The sequence below is a fragment of the Citrus sinensis genome, chromosome 8, assembly GCF_022201045.2.
Source record: "Citrus sinensis cultivar Valencia sweet orange chromosome 8, DVS_A1.0, whole genome shotgun sequence".
Lineage (NCBI taxonomy): Eukaryota > Viridiplantae > Streptophyta > Magnoliopsida > Sapindales > Rutaceae > Citrus > Citrus sinensis.
The window spans coordinates 20896014-20916869 of NC_068563.1; the positions used below are offsets into that span (position 1 = coordinate 20896014).

Sequence of the window (20856 nt, forward strand, 5' to 3'; positions counted from 1 at the left end):
GAAACTTGAAATGATATCAACCACCATTTACCATAACTCACAAATTGAGCGAGAATTTTGAGATTCTGAATGCATGGATGGATCCGGCACGTCGAAAAGCCTTGGGAGGGACTCGAGTCAACTTTCGATCAGTGGTCAACGTTGGTCAACGGTCAACGCCGGCTTAGTTGACTTGGTTCAATTCGGTTTAATTTGATTTAACTCAGTGAGTCAACTCAACTTTGGGACAAAAACCTTCCAACAGTGAGTGTGGGCGTGTCCAGTCTCCGATCAGGATGATTTTTCCAGCGTCACATTCTTCTCGTCAAAATCTTCGATTTGATATGTTGTATGGCTATATATAGTATGGAACACTAGGTCTGATACCACTTTGTTGGAGAATCAACAAAGTAAACACTAAAAAAACACACTATTTTATTTCTTCAACAACACTCTTCACCAACTATAACTCTTATTTTTCACTCTCTACAACTTAGAGAACACTTGATGCATAACCAAATGACATAAGGGTTATTTATATTACATGAGAAGAAATCTAAACCATTCAAATAAGAAATTACAAAAAATTAATAACCATTCATTTTCACCTACCAAATCTACCACACTTAACACAAATAATTCAAACCTCACCAACCATACCTACTAATAGAACCTTCCATGAGTTGGGCTTGAATTTATTTATCTTGGATCAAGTTTATGATCTAACATGACTGCTTGTACTAATTAGTATTATTATTCCTATTATTTAAGTAATGAAAGAGCAAGTTTAAGCAATTTGACCAAATAATGATAACGACAAGTCAAAAATACTAAAAAGTTAAAATTATCACCAAAAAACAAATTCCAGCAAGAACCAAGCTATTGACACTAGAAATGCAAAAGACACCAAGTGCTCTGTTGTGCAAATTTATTGAACTCGCAAGTACACGAATCTATTGTAAAATAGATTAATGGTGACGAGTGTCGATCCCACGAAGAGGTGGATTTTAATTATGTGTAGAATTAATTTTCTAAGTGGGTGGTTGGATTTATGGTAAAAATGATTTGGAATATTTTAAAATTTGAATTAAAATGGCGAGAATAAATTAAAGAGAAATCTATTGAAATTGAGGTGCTTAGGTATCTGTATCTACATCAACATGCATCGTGGGTTAAATATTCCTTATTAATACCAATTAAATCATGAGGGGGGTTTCCACTCCTCATGAACCACACTCTAATCAATATGGTGCTAAGAGCTTATCATGCCAAATAATAAAAATATTGTACTAGGGAGCCGGTGAAACCAGGGCAGTATCTAGACAAGATTATTACTATTTGTTGACGAAAAGTCAAAACATCCACAATAATTAGAGGAGAAGAGAAAGTAACAATTTGATCTACACAATATTTAAATAGATAAAGGTCATCTTAAAAGAAATTTTTTATTTTTGCTAAAAAATTGGTCTTGTCTTCCTTGGTCCAATGCTCTGGAAGTTGACCTGTAACAAGATAATTAACGATATCAGCATACCACGGTAATACTTCCACACTCATTAATTGTTCATCTAGAAATGACTCATTCAATGTTAATGGTTCTATAATTGTGTCAAATTTTGACAAGAGAGATGGTCAGCCACAACATTTTTGTACTTTTTTTTATCTTTGAATTCTAAGTCAAATTCCTACAAAAGTAATACCCAACGAATTAGTCTAACTTTTGCATATTTCTTTATGAGAAGATATTTAAGAGCAACATGATCTGTGAATACAATTATTTTATAACTAATAAGATAAGATCAAAATTTCTCTAATACAAACACTACTGCTAGCATTTCTTTTTCAGTAGTTGAATAGTTCAACTGTGCATCATTCAATGTCATACTAGCATAGTAAATAACATGAGGAATTCGATCAACTCTTTGTCCTAATACTGCTCCTACTGCATAATCAGATGCATCACACATGAGCTCAAATGGTAAACTCCAGTTTGGGGGCTGAATGATGGGTGATGATGTCAACAATTGATTTAGTTTTTTAAATGCCACAAGACATGGATCATCAAAGATAAAATGTACATCCTTAGAAAGTAGATTGCCTAAGGGTCTAGAAATTTTGCTAAAATCCTTAATGAAACATCTATAAAAACAAGCATGCCCAAGGAAAGATCTTACTTCTCTTACTATTTAGGTGGATGAAGATTAGAAATGAGATCCACCTTGACTTTGTCAACCTCAATACCTTTGTTCGAAATGATGTGACCCAGAACAATACCTTATTTTACCATAAAATTGCATTTCTCCCAATTTAAGATCAAGTTCTTCTCGATATATCTTTACAAAACTTGTGTTAGATGATGTAAACATTAATAAAATGAATCACTAAAGATAGAAAAATCATCCATAAATACTTCAAGGAATTGTTCAACCATATTAGAAAAAATGCTTAACATGCATCGTTGAAATGTAGCAGGTGCATTACATAATCCAAATGACATCCTCCTATATACAAAAGTGCCAAAAGGGCAAGTGAAAGTAGTTTTCTTTTGATCTTTTGGTGCTATAGGAATCTGATTATATCCTGAGTAGCTATTTAGAAAGCAATAAAATTCATGGCCTGCTAATCTATCGGGCATTTGATCAATAAATAGTAAAGGGAAATGATCTTTACGTGTGACAGAATTCAACTTTCTATAATCAATACATACACGCCATCTTGTAATTACTCTAGTGAGTATCAATTCATTATTAGAATTAGTAACTACTGTGACCCCTGACTTTTTTAGGGATAACTTGTATAGGACCGACCCATGAACTATTAGAAATTGGGTAAATAATACCTGCATCTAATAGCTTAAGGACTTCAGTTCTAACAACTTCTTTTATGTTAGGATTTAACTGACGTTGCATTTCCCTAGTAGGTTTAGTTTTTTCATCAAGGTGAATGTAATGCATGCAGTCTACTGGGTTTATACATTTTATGTCCGCTATGATCCATCATAATGCTCCTTTATGCTCTTTTAAAACATCCAACAACTTACCTTTTTGTTCGTCATTTAGGGATGATAAGATGATTACCAGTAGAGTACTTTCTTCTCCCAAAAATGCATATTCCAAAGTGTTGGATAATGGTTTGAGCTCGAGTTTCGGTGGTAATTTTGATGATGGTATGAGTTTCTTCTCTGATGGTGCTAGTTGTTCAACTCTTTACTTCCATTTATTAGTGTCCATGGATGGTGCTGAGTCAAGTAGGTCGTTGACCTCATCGACTGATCTGTCAATATCAAAATTCAAACCAAAATTAGTTAAATATATTTGTAAAGGATCGTCACTAAAGTTTGAAATAAAGGTATTATCAACTAATATTTCTATTAAATCCACATCAATAATTCCATCATCTGCATTATAAGGTTGTTTGGCAATGTTGAAGATGTTTAGCTCTATAGTCATGTTACTAAAGGATAACTGCATATTTTCAGTCCTGTATTGAATGTGAGCATCGACAGTTGCCAAGAAAAGTCGGCTTAGGATAATAGGGATGTGCTTCCTTGAATCACGGATTAGTTGAGTGTCAATTACAATGAAATCAATAGGAAAATAAAACTTGTCTACCTAGATAAGCACGTCCTCCACAATACCACGAGGTATTTTCGTGGACCGATCTGTAAGTTGTAACACCACTGGAGTTGTGTGTAATTCTCCTAATCCAAGTTTCACAAACACTGAGTAAAGTAACAGATTTACACTAGCTCCTAAATCTAACAAGGTGTTCTCAATTGTGTGGTTCCCTATACTACATGAGATAGTGGAGGAGCTTGCGTCTTTGCATTTTAGAGGAATTTTGTGTTGGAATATAGAATTAATGTTTTCTGTTAAAAATGCCTTCCTTTGAACATGAATGTTTCTTTTTTTTGTACAAAGGTCTTTAAGAAACTTGGCATAAGATGACACTTGTTTTATAGTATCAAGCAAAGGGTTCAAGAATCTCACTTGTGGATTTTCCCTTCTTTCCTTTAGCTAACCTCTGAAGAAATGGAGCTTTAAGAACGTATTCTCATGGGTTAATTTCTTCTTTCTCTTCTAGTGATGAGTCCTCAACATTCACAGGTACAATTTGATTCGTTTTCGTTACAGGCATCTCCACTGTGTTGTTAACTTCTTTCCCTTTTCGCAAGGTCATGACAACTTTAACCTCTCCATGCTGCTGTGGTGAACTGGTACTTACTCTATGCACTCCTTTAGGATTAGGCACTGGTTGACTTGGAAATTTGCCTTTCTCAACAGTCATTGTCAAGGTTTGAACCAAAGAAGCAAGTTGTCCCACCATCTTCTTGAGGTTTGAAACTGATTGGGCTTGTAAGTTAAAGTCCGCTCTCATTTCATTTCGTAGTTTATCAATGGTGCGGTTCTGTTACTCGATCCTGGAGTGAGTAAAATTCTTGAGATTCTGGAATGTATCCTCCCATGGTCTAAGTTGAGATAGTTTTGGTTCTAATTGTACGGTCTAAATGGTGGTTGAGACGCTTGAGGAACTTGAGGAATTTGTTGTATTGGTGGAGTTGGAGCTGCTGGTCAATTCTGTTGGAATCCTTGAGACCATGAAAAATTGGGGTGGTCTCTCTATCCAGGGTTATATGTGTTGGAGTATGGGTCATAATTTGATGGCTTTCTCATTACACTTATGGCATTGGATTGATCTGGGTATGAGTCATGGTCATGTGCTTCTATTGATTTATCAGTGGTTAACGATACTATTTGTTGGGAAAGGCCTTCAACAATTTCCTTGACTTCTTTAATTCCTGAACTTGACTAGCCAATGTGAACCTCATTCACTCCTTTAATTCTTTTAGCATTCATGAGTGATCAACTCTGTTGTTGGGAATTATCTGCTTGTCGCTAGAAGAAATCCCAAGTTTTTGATGCACTTTTTGACATTAGCTCTCCTCTACTTGTTGTCATTAGTCATTCTTGCACATGTGGCAATGATCCCTCCAAACGTATTGGTATTGGTGCCATTTCTTGTACCCATGATATGGACACTTCAAGTGTAGCCCATTGAATCGCTCCTATATTTTGAAAAACTGCTCGTCTTCTCTCTAGGTAAATTCTGAGATTTCCCTGCGAATAGCATTAGTTTTATGCATTGAGAAGTATTTATTCAAAAATTTTATTACCATTTGTTCCCATGATGTAATGTTGTTAGCAGGTAATGTATTGAGCCATGAACGAGCTCTATCATTTAAAGAAAATGGGAATAATATGAGTTTAACATCATCGTCTGAAAAATTCTCATATTTAAAAGTTTGACAAATAGTATGGAAATCATTCAGATGATTATATGGGTCCTTATTTTGTAGGCCATAAAATGTTGGGAGACAATTTAGCACACTAGGTTTTAGTTCAAAACTCCTAGCAGCTACATTTGGGTACCTTATGCTATGATGTGCTCAAATTAGCTAAAGGACTGAAGTAGTCCTTAAATGACCTCTCCTGTGGTGGTGCTTCTTGTTGTTGTTGCAAATTCATTTCAATTTTATTTTAAATTGCAACGTGTTTGTGTGTGTGAAGTATTTTTTCGAGTTCATAGTCTATGGGCTCAAGAGTAGGTAATTGTAACAATCGACCATGCATACTAAGAACACAAAAAATAAAATGAGAACAAAACAAATAAAAATAAAGAAGCGAGAAAAATTACGATAGTAACCTTATCATGCTGTTACAACCTTTCTATAAAAACACATTAAAAAATACGTAAAATAAATTAACTAGAAATAAATTAATAAGATAAACAAAAAAAAATACAAAGAAAAATAACTTGAAAATTAAATTATAAAATTTTAAAAAAGAGAAAAAGAAAAGAATTCTTACCCCTAAATGCAGATTCATTTTTTTCTTTTTTTAATTTTTTTAAAAATAAGAAACAAATTACAAGAAAATAACTAAAAGAAATTATTTACAAAAATTTATTCTACGAATTAACATAACTTACCTCCCCGGCAACGGCGCCAAAAACTTATTGTATAAATTTTATTGAACTCGCAAGCGCACGAATCTATTTTAAAATAGATCAATAGTGACGAGTGTCGATCCCATGAGAAGGTGGATTTAAATTATGTGTAGAATTAATTTTCTAAGTGGGTGGTTGGATTTATAGTAAAAATGATTTGTAATATCTTAAAATTTGAATTAAAATGACGAGAATAAATTAATTTTCTATTGAAATTGAGGCGCTTGGGTATCTGAATCTGCATCAACATGCACCATGGGCTAAATATTCCTTATTAATGCCAATTAAATCATTAAGGGGGTTTCCACTCCTCATGAACCACACTCTAATCAATATGGTGCTAAAGGCTTATCGTGCCAAATAATAATAACCTTGTACTAGGGAGTCGGTGAAATCAGGACGGTATGCAAACAAGATTATTACTATTTGTCAACGAAAATTCAAAACATCCACAATAATTAGAGGGGAAGAGAAAGTACATTTACCAAATAAAGCCCATGACACATATTGAGACTTCACCTTCAACCCAAGTTTAAAAGAAAATTAGCTACTCATAATTGAACTAGGGGTAAAATGGAATTTTATTAAAATACGTGAAAATACAAGATGGAGAAGGAATTACAGAAAATGGAGCTCAAAAATGAATTCAGAGATGCCAAATTAGGGGGGAGCCCCCTTTTTATAGATACATTGAGTAAATCATGGCTATCGGATTAAAAATATTTCGAACACTCGGGATTGTGCCACATCATCGGTCAACAGTACGCAGTTTGAATAGTGACACGGTTTGAATAGTGACCCGGTTTGGTTGTAAATAATCTTGTGTTCTGCATGTACCGTATGCGCGTTTTTTAGTCCACTAACATGCTGCCACGTCACCGATCAATAGTACATAAGAAGTTCAGTCTGATAGAATCGTGACACCTCATTAGTCAATGCCACATCATCGTTACATATGTGTGAACAGTAACATGGATAGTACCGTACATGTGAATAGTGTCATTTTTCTTTTTATGCTCTTACTAAGATTTTCGACCTAAGTTCAAAAGTGATGTCCGTTTTACTGTCTGATCTCTCGTTCATTATGAAATGACCATGATGCCCCTCAAATACATAAAGTACTTAATTAAAATAAAACACACATAATTAAATCACAAGAGGCTTAAATACAAAAAAGTAAGGGGTGTTAGTAAGGCTTGAAATGTAAAATGACGATTTTCTCATTTATAAATATATTTTTTCTAACACTCAACATGCTCACAGAACCAACAAAGTAAAAACTATGCCAATTTATTTTGTTTTCAATTAAATAAATACAGGCATTGATTTTACAAGAGGTGGTTTCGCGTGCTTTGGTTTCTTAGGTTCTTCGACAGTAGGTTTGGCTTTGCAACTTCAACAGCAGGCCTAATCGGTAGGGATGGCAATGGAGCAGATATGAATTGGATCTATATTGCTCCAGATCCAGATCCAGATCTGTATCTGCTCCAGATCCGTTATAGATCTATATTTTTCGCTCCATATCTAGATCTGAAACAAAAAATAAAGATCTATATCTACTCCAAATCCAAATTGAAAAATTAAAATCCAAATCTGCTCTAAATCCATCATGAATTCTAAATCTCAATAATAAGAGATCAGTTTTTTTTTTAGAAAGAAAATTTAAGACTAAAATGCATTGGTAACAATTAAATTATATAATTTGCACAAAAAATCTAATAAGTATTGTAGCTTCTACTTTTACACCAAAATAAATAAACAAAGAAGATAATAAAATATCAATAAAAAGTAATTGCATGAATAAGATCATTATAATATTCTAATGTCTCATTTACTATCTTGGTATCAACTGCACACCATCATCATTCGTATATCATTAAATTATAACATATAAGTTAAAAATGATTTATTATATTCAGTACTTTATTATTTTTATTATGATCATATTTAACTAAATATATGATTAAAATAATTATTTTATAGTTGATAGCCACCATTGATTAGTGATTATACAAAATAAATAAGATTATGAGAAAATGATAGAAAAATAAACTCAAGTCTATAGATTTTCCTAACAATTAAAGAACTGATCCAAGCATTCAAATGAAGTGGAGAAGCGAGAGTAGTTTAAAGAGGAAAACAGAGACTAAATTATAGAGTGAAAAACTTAAAAAAATTAGGGCAGACTATCCTAATTTTATTTTACACTTGATAAATTTTTATCTTATTATCAATTAAGTATCTCTAAGTTTTAAGATTCTTAAATATATGCTAATGAATAAATTTTATCATCATTTATAATTACATAATTGTTAAGAATTTTTTTAAATAAAATTACATTAAATGGTGAGTGGATATGGATTTGGATATAGATATTAAGATAAATCCGAATTTGCTCCAGATCCGCCTTAAATCCACCCCGATCCAAATCCATTTTAATCCGACCCAAATCCGATCCAATTGGATTTGGATCACATGGATCTTGGGTCAGATCCGATCCATTGCCATCCTTACTAATCGGTTCTTCTAATAGGGCTTAATAGAGCTAGCATTATCTAGTTACTATATTGTTTTCACAAGCATTATTGCTGCAAGAATAAGAATTGCTCATATTTGCTCATTTTCATCTTGATTCGTGGACTCCTACTTTCACATACCATTCTAAGTTGGGTAAAAGCTCATTTAGTTCTTGTATTTTAAGATCAATGTCCATTTAGTCCCTATATTTTTAAAAATGCATCGAAACATCCATGCCGTTAAAGTATTGATACCCCAACCGTTACTTTTTCTTTCTTTTGGCTTGCTTTTACAATATTACCCTTTTATAATAATTTTTTTGTTTGGACATTAATTAAAAATAATAATTAAATTACCAATTTAACCCTAAAAATAAAAAAATTATATTAATTTTTAATTGTCAAAAATTGTATGCAAACTACCAAGTGCGCAAATGGTGCTTGCAAAAAAATTTATATATATATATATATATATTTTACTTTTTAGGGTTAAATTGGTAATTTAATTATTTTCTTTTTATTAATGTCCAAACAAAAAAACTATTATAAAAGGATAGTATTATAAAAGTAAACCAAAAGAAATAAAAAGTAACGGTAGGGGTACCAATACTTTAACGGCAAAGATATTTCGAGACATTTTTAAAAATACAGGGACTGAATGGACACTAATATTAAAATATAATGACTAAATAAACTTTTACCCTTCTAAATTCTAATGGTGAAGGCCGCTGAAATTGTTTCTCATGTTCTTCATCGTAAGTTATTGATTGATCTGTCCAATAGAGCCGTCCCACTACAACCATTTCCTCCATATCCCAATGTCCCAATTGTCTTGGATTTAATTTGTTTTTCTTTTTTTGAATGTAAATTTTTAGCAAAAAATGGTTTTCAACCAGTTAGAGAAACAAAGCCACTAATCATTGTAAATTTAATAGTGGTTGATATTTGACTCCCTTAACTATCTCGTTTGTCTCGTACAATTTAATTATTACTAAAGTTAAATGTTAGCATTTGTCTTTGTGATTTGTGAATTGTATTTGTGAGTTATGACATGTCGCATGTGTGCTTCAGTTTATTTTTTTTTTTCCAATTTAAGGGTTAAGGTGAGGTCAGCACTTTTTACTATATCTCCTGACCGAAATGATTACGGGCCATAATTCTTGAGCCTTAACTCGACGGCAGAGATATTTCGAGATATTTTTTAAAAATAAAGGGACTAAATGGACACTAATATTAAAATATAGTGACAAAATAAACTTTTACCCTTCTAAGTTCTAACGGTGAAGGCCGCTAAAATTGTTTCTCATGTTCTTCATCGTAAGCTATAGATTGTTCTGCCCAACAGAGCCGTCCCACTACAACCATTTCCTCCATATCCCAATGTCCCAATTGTTCTGAATTTAATTTATTTTTCTTTTTTTGAATGTAAATTTTTAGCAAAAAATGGGTTTTAAACCAGTTAGAGAAACAAAAGCCATTAATCATTGTAAATTTAATAGTGGTTGATATTTGACTCCCTCAACTATCTTGTTTGTCTCGTACAATTTAATTTATTACTAAAGTTAAATGTTAGCATTTGTCTTTGTGATTTGTGAATTGTATTTGTGAGTTATGGCATGTCGCATGTGTGCTTCGGTTTATTTTTTTTTTCCAATTTAAGGGTTAAGGTGAGGTCAGCACTTTTTAGTATATCTCCTGACCGAAATGATTATGGGCCATAATTCTTGAGCCTTAACTCGACGCTTAACTCTTAATTAGTTCGTTAGCGCCTAATTATTATAAAAGGGTAGTATTGTAAAAGTAAACCAAAAGAAATAAAAAGTAACGGTAGGGGTACCAATACTTTAACGGTAGGGGTACCATACTTTAACGGCAGAGATATTTCGAGAAATTTTTAAAAATACAGGGACTAAATGGACACTAATATTAAAATATAGTGACAAAATAAACTTTTACCCTTCTAAGTTCTAATGGTGAAGGCCGCTAAAATTGTTTCTCATGTTCTTCATCGTAAGCTATAGATTGTTCTGTCCAATAGAGCCGTCCCACTACAACCATTTCCTCCATATCCCAATGTCCCAATTGTCTTGGATTTAATTTGTTTTTCTTTTTTTGAATGTAAATTTTTAGCAAAAAATGGGTTTTCAACCAGTTAGAGAAACAAAAGCCATTAATCATTGTAAATTTAATAGTGGTTGATATTTGACTCCTTCAACTATCTCGTTTGTCTCCTACAATTTAATTTATTACTAAAGTTAAATGTTAGCATTTGTCTTTGTGATTTGTGAATTGTATTTGTGAGTTATGACATGTCGCATGTGTGCTTCAGTTTGTTTTTTTTTTTCCCAATTTAAGGGTTAAGGTGAGGTCAGCACTTTTTAGTATATCTCCTGACCGAAATGATTACGGGCCATAATTCTTGAGCCTTAACTCGACGCTTAACTCTTAATTAGTTTGTTAGCGCCTAATTATTATAAAAGGGTAGTATTGTAAAAGTAAACCAAAAGAAATAAAAAGTAACGGTAGGGGTAACAATACTTTAACGGCAGAGATATTTCGAGATATTTTTAAACATACAGGTACTAAATGGACACTAATATTAAAATATAATGACAAAATAAACTTTTACCCTTCTAAGTTCTAACGGTGAAGGCCGCTGAATTTGTTTCTCATGGTCTTCATCGTAAGCTATAGATTGTTCTGCCCAACAGAGCCGTCCCACTACGACCATTTCCTCCATATCCCAATGTCCCAATTGTTCTGAATTTAATTTCTTTTTCTTTTTTTGAATGTAAATTTTTAGCAAAAAATGGGTTTTCAACCAGTTAGAGAAACAAAAGCCATTAATCATTGTAAATTTAATAGTGGTTGATATTTGACTCCCTCAACTATTTCGTTTGTCTCGTACAATTTAATTTATTACTAAAGTTAAATGTTAGCATCTGTCTTTGTGATTTGTGACTTTTGCATGTCGCATGTGTGCTTCGGTTTATTTTTTTTTTTCCAATTTAAGGGTTAAGGTGAGGTCAGTACTTTTTAGTCTATCTCCTGACCGAAATGATTACGGGCCATAATTCTTGAGCCTTAACTCGACGCTTAACTCTTAATTAGTTCGTTCGCGCCTAATTATTATAAAAGGGTAGTATTGTAAAAGTAAACCAAAAGAAATAAAAAGTAACGGTAGGGGTACCAATACTTTAACGGCAAAGATATTTCGAGATATTTTTAAAAATACAGGGACTTAATGGACACTAATATTAAAATATAGTGACAAAATAAACTTTTACCCTTCTAAGTTCTAATGGTGAAGGCCGCTAAAATTGTTTCTCATGTTCTTCATCGTAAGCTATAGATTGTTCTGTCCAATAGAGTCGTCCCACTACAACCATTTCCTCCATATCCCAATGTCCCAATTGTCTTGGATTTAATTTGTTTTTCTTTTTTTGAATGTAAATTTTTAGCAAAAAATGGGTTTTCAACCAGTTAGAGAAACAAAAGCCATTAATCATTGTAAATTTAATAGTGGTTGATATTTGACTCCCTCAACTATCTCGTTTGTCTCCTACAATTTAATTTATTACTAAAGTTAAATGTTAGCATCTGTCTTTGTGATTTGTGAATTGTATTTGTGACTTATGGCATGTCGCATGTGTGCTTCGGTTTATTTTTTTTTTCCAATTTAAGGGTTAAGGTGAGGTCAGCACTTTTTAGTATATCTCCTGACCGAAATGATTACGGGCCATAATTCTTGAGCCTTAACTCGACGCTTAACTCTTAATTAGTTTGTTAGCGCCTAATTATTATAAAAGGGTAGTATTGTAAAAGTAAACCAAAAGAAATAAAAAGTAACGGTAGGGGTAACAATACTTTAACGGCAGAGATATTTCGAGACATTTTTAAAAATACAGGGACTGAATGGACACTAATATTAAAATATAGTGACAAAATAAACTTTTACCCTTCTAAGTTCTAACAGTGAAGGCCGCTGAAATTGTTTCTCATGTTCTTCATCGTAAGCTATAGATTGTTATGTCCAATAGAGCCGTCCCACTATAACCATATCCTCCATATCCCAATATCCCAATTGTCTTGGATTTAATTTGTTTTTCTTTTTTTGAATGTAAATTTTTAGCAAAAAATGGGTTTTCAACCAGTTAGAGAAACAAAAGCCATTAATCATTGTAAATTTAATAGTGGTTGATATTTGACTCCCTCAATTATCTCGTTTGTCTCCTACAATTTAATTTATTACTAAAGTTAAATGTTAGCATTTGTCTTTGTGATTTGTGAATTGTATTTGTGAGTTATGACATGTCGCATGTGTGCTTCAGTTTTTTTTTTTTCCCAATTTAAGGGTTAAGGTGAGGTCAGCACTTTTTAGTATATCTCCTGACCGAAATGATTACGGGCCATAATTCTTGAGCCTTAACTCGACGCTTAACTCTTAATTAGTTCGTTGGCGCCTAATTATTATAAAAGGGTAGTATTGTAAAAGTAAACCAAAAGAAATAAAAAGTAACGGTAGGGGTAACAATACTTTAACGTCAGAGATATTTCGAGAAATTTTTAAACATACAGGTACTAAATGGACACTAATATTAAAATATAGTGACAAAATAAACTTTTACCCTTCTAAGTTCTAACGGTGAAGGCCGTTGAAATTGTTTCTCATGTTCTTCATCGTAAGCTATAGATTGTTCTGTCCAACAGAGTCGTCCCACTACGACCATTTCCTCCATATCCCAATGTCCCAATTGTTCTGAATTTAATTTATTTTTCTTTTTTTGAATGTAAATTTTTAGCAAAAAATGGGTTTTCAACCAGTTAGAGAAACAAAAGCCATTAATCATTGTAAATTTAATGGTGGTTGATATTTGACTCCCTCAACTATCTCGTTTGTCTCGTACAATTTAATTTATTACTAAAGTTAAATGTTAGCATTTGTCTTTGTGATTTGTGAATTGTATTTGTGAGTTATGACATGTCGCATGTGTGCTTCAGCTTTTTTTTTTTTTCCAATTTAAGGGTTAAGGTGAGGTCAGCACTTTTTAGTATATCTCCTTACCGAAATGATTACGGGCCATAATTCTTGAGCCTTAACTCGACGCTTAACTCTTAATTAGTCCATTAGCGCCTAATTATTATAAAAGGGTAGTATTGTAAAAGTAAACCAAAAGAAATAAAAAGTAACAGTAGGGGTACCAATACTTTAATGGCAGAGATATTTCGAGACATTTTTAAAAATACAGGGACTAAATGGAAACTAATATTAAAATATAGTGACTAAATAAACTTTTACCCTTCTAAGTTCTAACGGTGGAGGCCGCTGAAATTGTTTCTCATGTTCTTCATTGTAAGCTATAGATTGTTCTGCCCAACAGAGCCGTCCCACTATGACCATTTCCTCCATATCCCAATGTCCCAATTGTTCTGAATTTAATTTATTTTTCTTTTTTTGAATGTAAATTTTTAGCAAAAAATGGGTTTTCAACCAGTTAGAGAAACAAAAGCCATTAATCATTGTTAATTTAATAGTGGTTGATATTTGACTGCCTCAACTATCTCGTTTGTCTCGTACAATTTAATTTATTACTAAAAGTAAATGTTAGCATTTGTCTTTGTGATTTGTGAATTGTATTTGTGAGTTATGACATGTCGCATGTGTGCTTCGATTTTTTTTTTCCAATTTAAGGGTTAAGGTGATGTTAGTGACACGATTCAAAAGTGTATTACTCTCAAGTATAAAAGTGTCTGGTTATAGTATAACCCGGTGAGACCGGCGTCCAACCACAAGGAGTTTTAAATCTATTAAAACTAAGAAAATTAATTGCGGGGTAAAGAAATTATTTGAAATTGATTTTAAAATAAGATAAGGTTTAGGATCCACTCTCTGTATTCAAACTATAATTTTAATACTCTCTCATTTATATTTTGCCTCACTTTTACCAATTAATTATTATATCATTTAATTCTATGTGTGTAGATAAATATAGAATAAAGTACCTAATGTGCCACATTATATTAATGTGTCGACATTATGTCAAAATACCATAAAATCCAGTGAGATTTATAAATTAAATAATATAAAAATAATTAGAAAAGAATTAAATAAACTTAAAAACTCATTTGAGAAAATAATAATAATTAATAGTTTAGAACATTAAGTTTCACCGTTCACCTCAGCTTAATAAAATTAGCTACTCATATTGAAAGAAAACACAACACTCTTTTTATTTGATAAACTTTTTGAAATATATTACAAAGAAAATTGATACAAACAGAAACAAGAAAATAAAAGAAACAAAGAACGAAAGAAAATCTTCAGTCTCGGCTTCAGCTCTCAAATTAGCTCTCTCGGCTTTTGAAAAATCAGCCCCAGCTTCCTTTCTCTTTTGCCTGCATCCCCTTGCCTTTTATAGGCAAGGGAATCGTCTTCTTTTCTTTTATTTTATTAATATTAATATTTTGTTTTATTTTTATATTATATATATATACATTGAATTGTGTGATGGTCAGGAGGCGTGATGGCCTCCTGACCATCACCAACATGTTTTTGTTCTTTTGTTCTCTTTTTGTCTTTTTTAGTTTATTTTTTTTATTATTTATTATTACATCTCTTCAATTTTATTTCAGTAGTTCTTCTTTGTCCCCGTTTTCAATTCAAATTCCATCTTTATTCCTGAAAAATATTTACGAGATAAAAATTAACAAATTACGAATTAATTTAACATAAAAATATATTTGGGGAGTATTAAAATAATTTCTAAGTAATGAATGCATTAATCAACACAATAAGTGAAAAACTAATAATTTTATCCTTATTAAATGTACACTTTTTAGTATCAATTACACCTCCCAACTAGCTTATTGGTAGGCCCTAGCAATTTAAGCGATAAAAATTTAGAGAAATTTCAAAACCAAATTGAAAATCTTTTTTTTTTTGAAAAATTGTGTTTACTTCCTTCATCAGATTAATGACAACAATCAAATAAAAGTATAAGCATTATCTTCAGCCTAAAGAAGATCACACTCGCTCAAAACAGTTCAGTAAAATCCTGTAAAATGATCAATCATCAGAGATACATTAATCAAGCCACTTTTAATAATGATACATCAAGCCCCAAAATCTCACGACTAAGAGTGACTCTCTCAAAAGAAGATATACCCCAAATTAATTTGTCACTCTAAAAAATGGTAAATTTGAGAGAATAATAAAACAATATCACACGCTCTCACCAAGATAAAAAAATAATGCCCACAACTTAGAAATAAAATGATCTCAAGTTCAATGAATTACTAGCAAAATTTGTCACATCTTTTAGTCCATATTACCCGCTTTTACTTCAGATTATAGTTCCCAAAAATCGAGAAGGACTTTTATTAGGACGTAACGTAAGTTAGGGTTATGGCTAACAAAATAGATAATACGGAAAATAAAAATATATGTTTGAAAAATAGGAGACTTTTTGGAGATTATAAGGTGCTCTTTTTTTTTCTTTTTGCTTGGATTTTTTTCTCTTTTTTTTATTAATTGATATATACATTTCATCTTTTTTTTTTACTTTTTTATAGCACCATTATTAGGAATACATAATCATCCCTATTTTTAAACATAATTAGGTGATGGAAAACATAAGACATAAGGTGATATTGCTCATTGGAGTAGGAAAATATGATAGGTTACCAAAGAAAAAAAAATTTTTTTTAAAGGCTCAAAGGGGTTAACTGTGGATTCTTTATAATAGGGTTGGCTAGAAAGGCTCAAATGGATCAAAGATGGCTTTCTGTCATCTTTTAGGGTTTTATATAATCTTTCATATCCACTAATTCAATGGACTTTTAGATGCGGCTGCACAAATTTTTTTTTTTATAGAAAATATTGAGATCTTGTACAATAAATTATGAAGTTGTATAGGCAAATAAGGTTACTCTCCAAGGATAATAGACTCAAAAACTCGCTTGATCTTTTCATAACATGTACATTCCTCCAAATGGCTTAATCAATTTCACTCATTCAATTTCTCAATTTACGTTTCAACATGTAAAGGGAAAAACATAGTGCAACATAACTCAAGGTCAAAGATAATACGAATATCAAAATTTGAAAATCATTATGTTATCCAATGTTAAAAGATCACACCGAAAAAGAAAATAATTTTTTTTTTGAAAACACTAAAAAATTGGGACTAATTGCAGAAACTTAAGGGAGATGATTAAGAGAAAAAGAGAAAAAAGACCAAAAACAAAAAGTTAAAACATTTTTTTTTTGAAGAAAACACAAAAATTAAGAAGATGTGTTTCTACAGACACTACATTCTATATTTTGCCATCTTCGACTCAAATTTTTATCCAAAGTTAGTCTTTACAACAAAAATTAGTAAAAACATCATTAGGACTGAGACATTCCATAATTATCAACTATTCCCTCCCCCCAACCTGAAGGAGACATTGTCCTCAATGTCTAAATAAAGGAGTAGAGTTTAGAAGATATCACCTGGCCACTGCTGAAAATATTTACAGACGGAGAGTTAATCTAATTTACACTTTTTACGAGAGTTACTATTATCGTCATCAGTTACCCAATCCAACGCCAAAGTCATGGGATCTGGCTGTGGTTAGTAAGCTTGCAAAAGATCAAGTAACTCATTAGCAGTAGGAGCATAAACGAAGAATTTTTTGGCTGAGGATGGAATGAAATAATTTTTTATTGCATGATTAAGAAATTTTATTAAGTCATCATAAAAGTTATTAACATTTAACAAACCGATGGGTTTTTTATGGATATTCAAATGGGCCCAAGAATCAAATGTAATTAGCGCCTCCAAAGTTGCAAGGTCTCCTAGTAAGAAAATAAAAGCGTCAGCATGATTCAACATTTCAGATATTCTTTCTTGCATACCTGAGACAACTAACTCTTCTCCAGTTGGTAGGTCTGGTAGATATTCTACAGGTTTTAAGGCTTTTGGAATGATGTCTAACACTTGGCTTCCTCGAACGAAAGCAGCTTCAAAGACAAGTTTTGATAACCCTCGGTCACCTCCTTCATATACAAGATGTAGTTTCCTCTCTGCTATAGTGCGACCAAGACCTACAGCTGCTTGAACGAACTCTTTATACTTTCTATAACGAAATCCAGAAAGCACACAAATGTTTTTAAGTTGACTGCTTGAAGTTGCCGCCATTAGAACAATTCTAAAAAGAAAAAATTTGTGAGTGCTTGAAAGGAAGTTCCTATTTAAGCATCTTGGTGACGGACATAATGATATACATCTGTAAATGGGATGATGTGTTTGTCAAATGACGCGTGAAGTTTTTAGCTTAATAATTCAAAGGCAAACAGTGAAAAGAAAAAGCAAACAGTGATTAGATAAAATAAAGAGAAAAAAACAATAATAATAATAATGCAAAAGATAAAAGAACAGTAAAATAGAAGGATATTTACTGGTAATTGTGATTATGGCTCACATTTTCCTTTGGTTTTACGTCCAGTAACGGCTTAAACGCCCTCTATGGGTCGAGGATAGGCTTCTCATCCTATTTTCTTATAAACTGGCAAACAGGGTCTTTTAGAATCAGATTCCCAAGACTAAACTATGCACTTTCCTTTTGGAGCAGCTTCCACAAATTTTGAATTTATGTTGAACATATCCGCTCGGATGCGTCTCAAGAGATCGTAAGATATCATCCAACGATTCTTTGCTCATGTCATCCTTAACAAATTTGATTTTATCTTCATGATTTACAGAAACCATTCCTAAAGCTTTACAGTGTGGATTTTTGCAAGCAAGTCTTACACAATGAGAACATTCAGAGCCAAGTCGCTTAGCTCTTCTTTTCTTAGCAAATGTACTTTTACCAAAACCAGACATGTAGGAAATGAATAGATCAGAAAACTCACTTGCCAATCGGACCTTTGCGTCAATTAACCAGCGAATGTCAGCAGGAATCTCATTGATCATTAACAAACGCAGTTGTTCACAAAGAGCTTTGTAAATCTTCTTAAGAGCATTTTGAAGGAGAGAAGGAAAATGTTGATGCAAATTTTGTTGTATTGCTTCCATGCTTGACATTGAGGTTTCAGTTATTGTGGAAAACTGAGAATACCGACTTAAAAAGTCACAAAGTACCGTTATCCGCCATTTATACGGGAGAGTGAATCAAAACAAAATGAATCAAATCTGTAAAATCAAATAAAAAGTGAAAAAGAACAACAAAATAAAACAAAAACACACAAGGAATATAACTCACATTCATCCTTTTATTGAATCCAGTTCCAATTGCAGATTATAAATACGATCCTCTATTTCCTTGAGTTGTCTTTCTAGATATTTCACGTGAGATACTAACTCTGGTGGTTACAAATCCCAAATGGGATGTAATTTACAAAATCGGAGCAATTTCCTCAGGTGAAATTTTACATGAAAAAGCTTTTTAAGATGATCGAAAAGGAAATTTCTCATGGAGGTACTCATGACAAGTATAAAAATTTGGTGAGTTAAATCACAATTGTCAAATAACACACAATTAAAACAATGCAATGCACTCCATTCAAGACATAAGGAAAAGGAAAAAGAAAAAGAAATCAAATAATTCAAACGATAAAGTAATAGTAAATCAAATTCACAAAACGTTAAAATGAAAAGGCTTAATCAAAACTTTGGTGGGTCACTCAAATGGATTTCGGTAGCTGCTTCATGTGGTTGGTATTCCATATATAGTTTCAATCTTTGGCCATTAACTTTAAATGTGACACCATCCTTTGGATTCTCAATTTTTACGGCTCCATATGGATACACATTTTTTACAACAAATGGACCATTCCACTTTGACTTTAACTTCCCTGGAAATAAATGAAAATGAGAATTATAAAGCAACACTTTTTGACCAATTTCAAATATTTTCCGAAAAATTCTTTTGTCATGAAAAAATTTGGTTCTTACCTTAATAATTCTGGAATTATCATATACATCATTCCTTAATTCCTCAAGTTCATTTATTTGCAATTTACGCACATTGCCAGCATCATCAAGATTTGAATTAAAAGTTTTAATGGCCCAAAATGATTTATGTTCAAGTTCTACTAGTAAGTGGCAAGATTTTCCATAAACAAGCTGATAGGGTGACATTCCTAAAGATTTGAATTAAAAGATTAGTCGAATGGACCAATCTTTACGAATTGAATTAACTGTCTTTCCTAAAATTTGTTTTATCTCCCTATTTACTAATTCAACTTGATCACTTGTTTGGGGGTGATAAAGGGTAGCAACCTTATGTGTAATTCCAAATTTCTTCATTAAAGACTCAAATGGCTTATTATAAAAATGCTTACCTCCATCACTGATAATGGCTCAAGGTATTCCAAATCTGCTCAAAATATTTTCTTTTAAAAAGCGGATCACAATCTTGTGATCATTGTGCCGACAAGGAATCGCCTCGATCCATTTTGAAACATAATCAACAGCAACCAAAATGTATACAAATCCAAATGATGATGAAAAAGGGCCCATAAAATCAATTCCCCAACAATCAAATATTTCAATGACAAGGATGGGGTTTAAAGGCATCATGTTCTGCTTTGAAATAGACCCTATCATTTGACAATTCTTACACATTTTACAGAATGCATGTGAATCTTTAAATAATGTAGGCGAATAAAATCCACACTGTAATATTTTTGCAACTGTCTGTTTTGAAGGAAAAATGGCCACCGCATGCTTCAGAATGACAAAATTAAATGACCCTACTTACCTTGTCGTCTGGTATGCATCTTCGAAAAATTTGATCGGAGTAGTACTTGAACAGGTATGGTTCATCCCAGTAAAAGCTTTTTACTTGTGTTAAGAATTTCTTCTTGTCTTGGGAACTCCAGTCACATGGCATTTCACTTGTTGCAAGATAATTAACAATATTAGCATTCCAAGGCATTTTGTTTATAGAAAATGAAAATTCATGAGGGAAAGAATCATTGATGGGTGTTGTTTCAATTGAAGACTCATTTGTAAGTCTTGAAAGATGATCTGCAACAACATTTTCAGCGCCCTTTTTGTCCTTGATTGTCAAATTAAATTCTTAAAGTAGCAAAATCCATTGTATCAACCTTGGTTTGGCATCTTGTTTTGACATTAAATATCTCACAGCAGCATGATCAGAATAAACAACAGTAGATGAACCAATTAAATACAAACGAAATTTATCCAATGCAAATATTACAGCAAGTAGTTCTTTCTTAGTTGTAGTGTAATTCATTTGAGCACTATTCAAAGTTCTACTTGCATAATAGATGACAAAGGGCTTACATTCCTTTCTTTGACCCAGAACAACGCCAACGGCATAATCACTAGCATCACACGTTAAC

At 32.3% G+C, this 20856-nt stretch overlaps 1 protein-coding gene across 1 annotated transcript; it reads right to left on the reverse strand.

The window, feature by feature from the left end:
• Positions 1 to 17116: 17116 nt before the first annotated feature.
• Positions 17117 to 17683, reverse strand: LOC127899389 (probable cytokinin riboside 5'-monophosphate phosphoribohydrolase LOGL8). Its single transcript, XM_052432758.1, has 3 exons — positions 17401 to 17683; positions 17266 to 17340; positions 17117 to 17181 (listed from the first exon to the last, which is right to left on the reverse strand). Exons 1-3 carry the CDS (start codon positions 17681 to 17683, stop codon positions 17117 to 17119), a joined length of 423 nt encoding a protein of 140 aa, XP_052288718.1.
• Positions 17684 to 20856: the final 3173 nt, after the last annotated feature.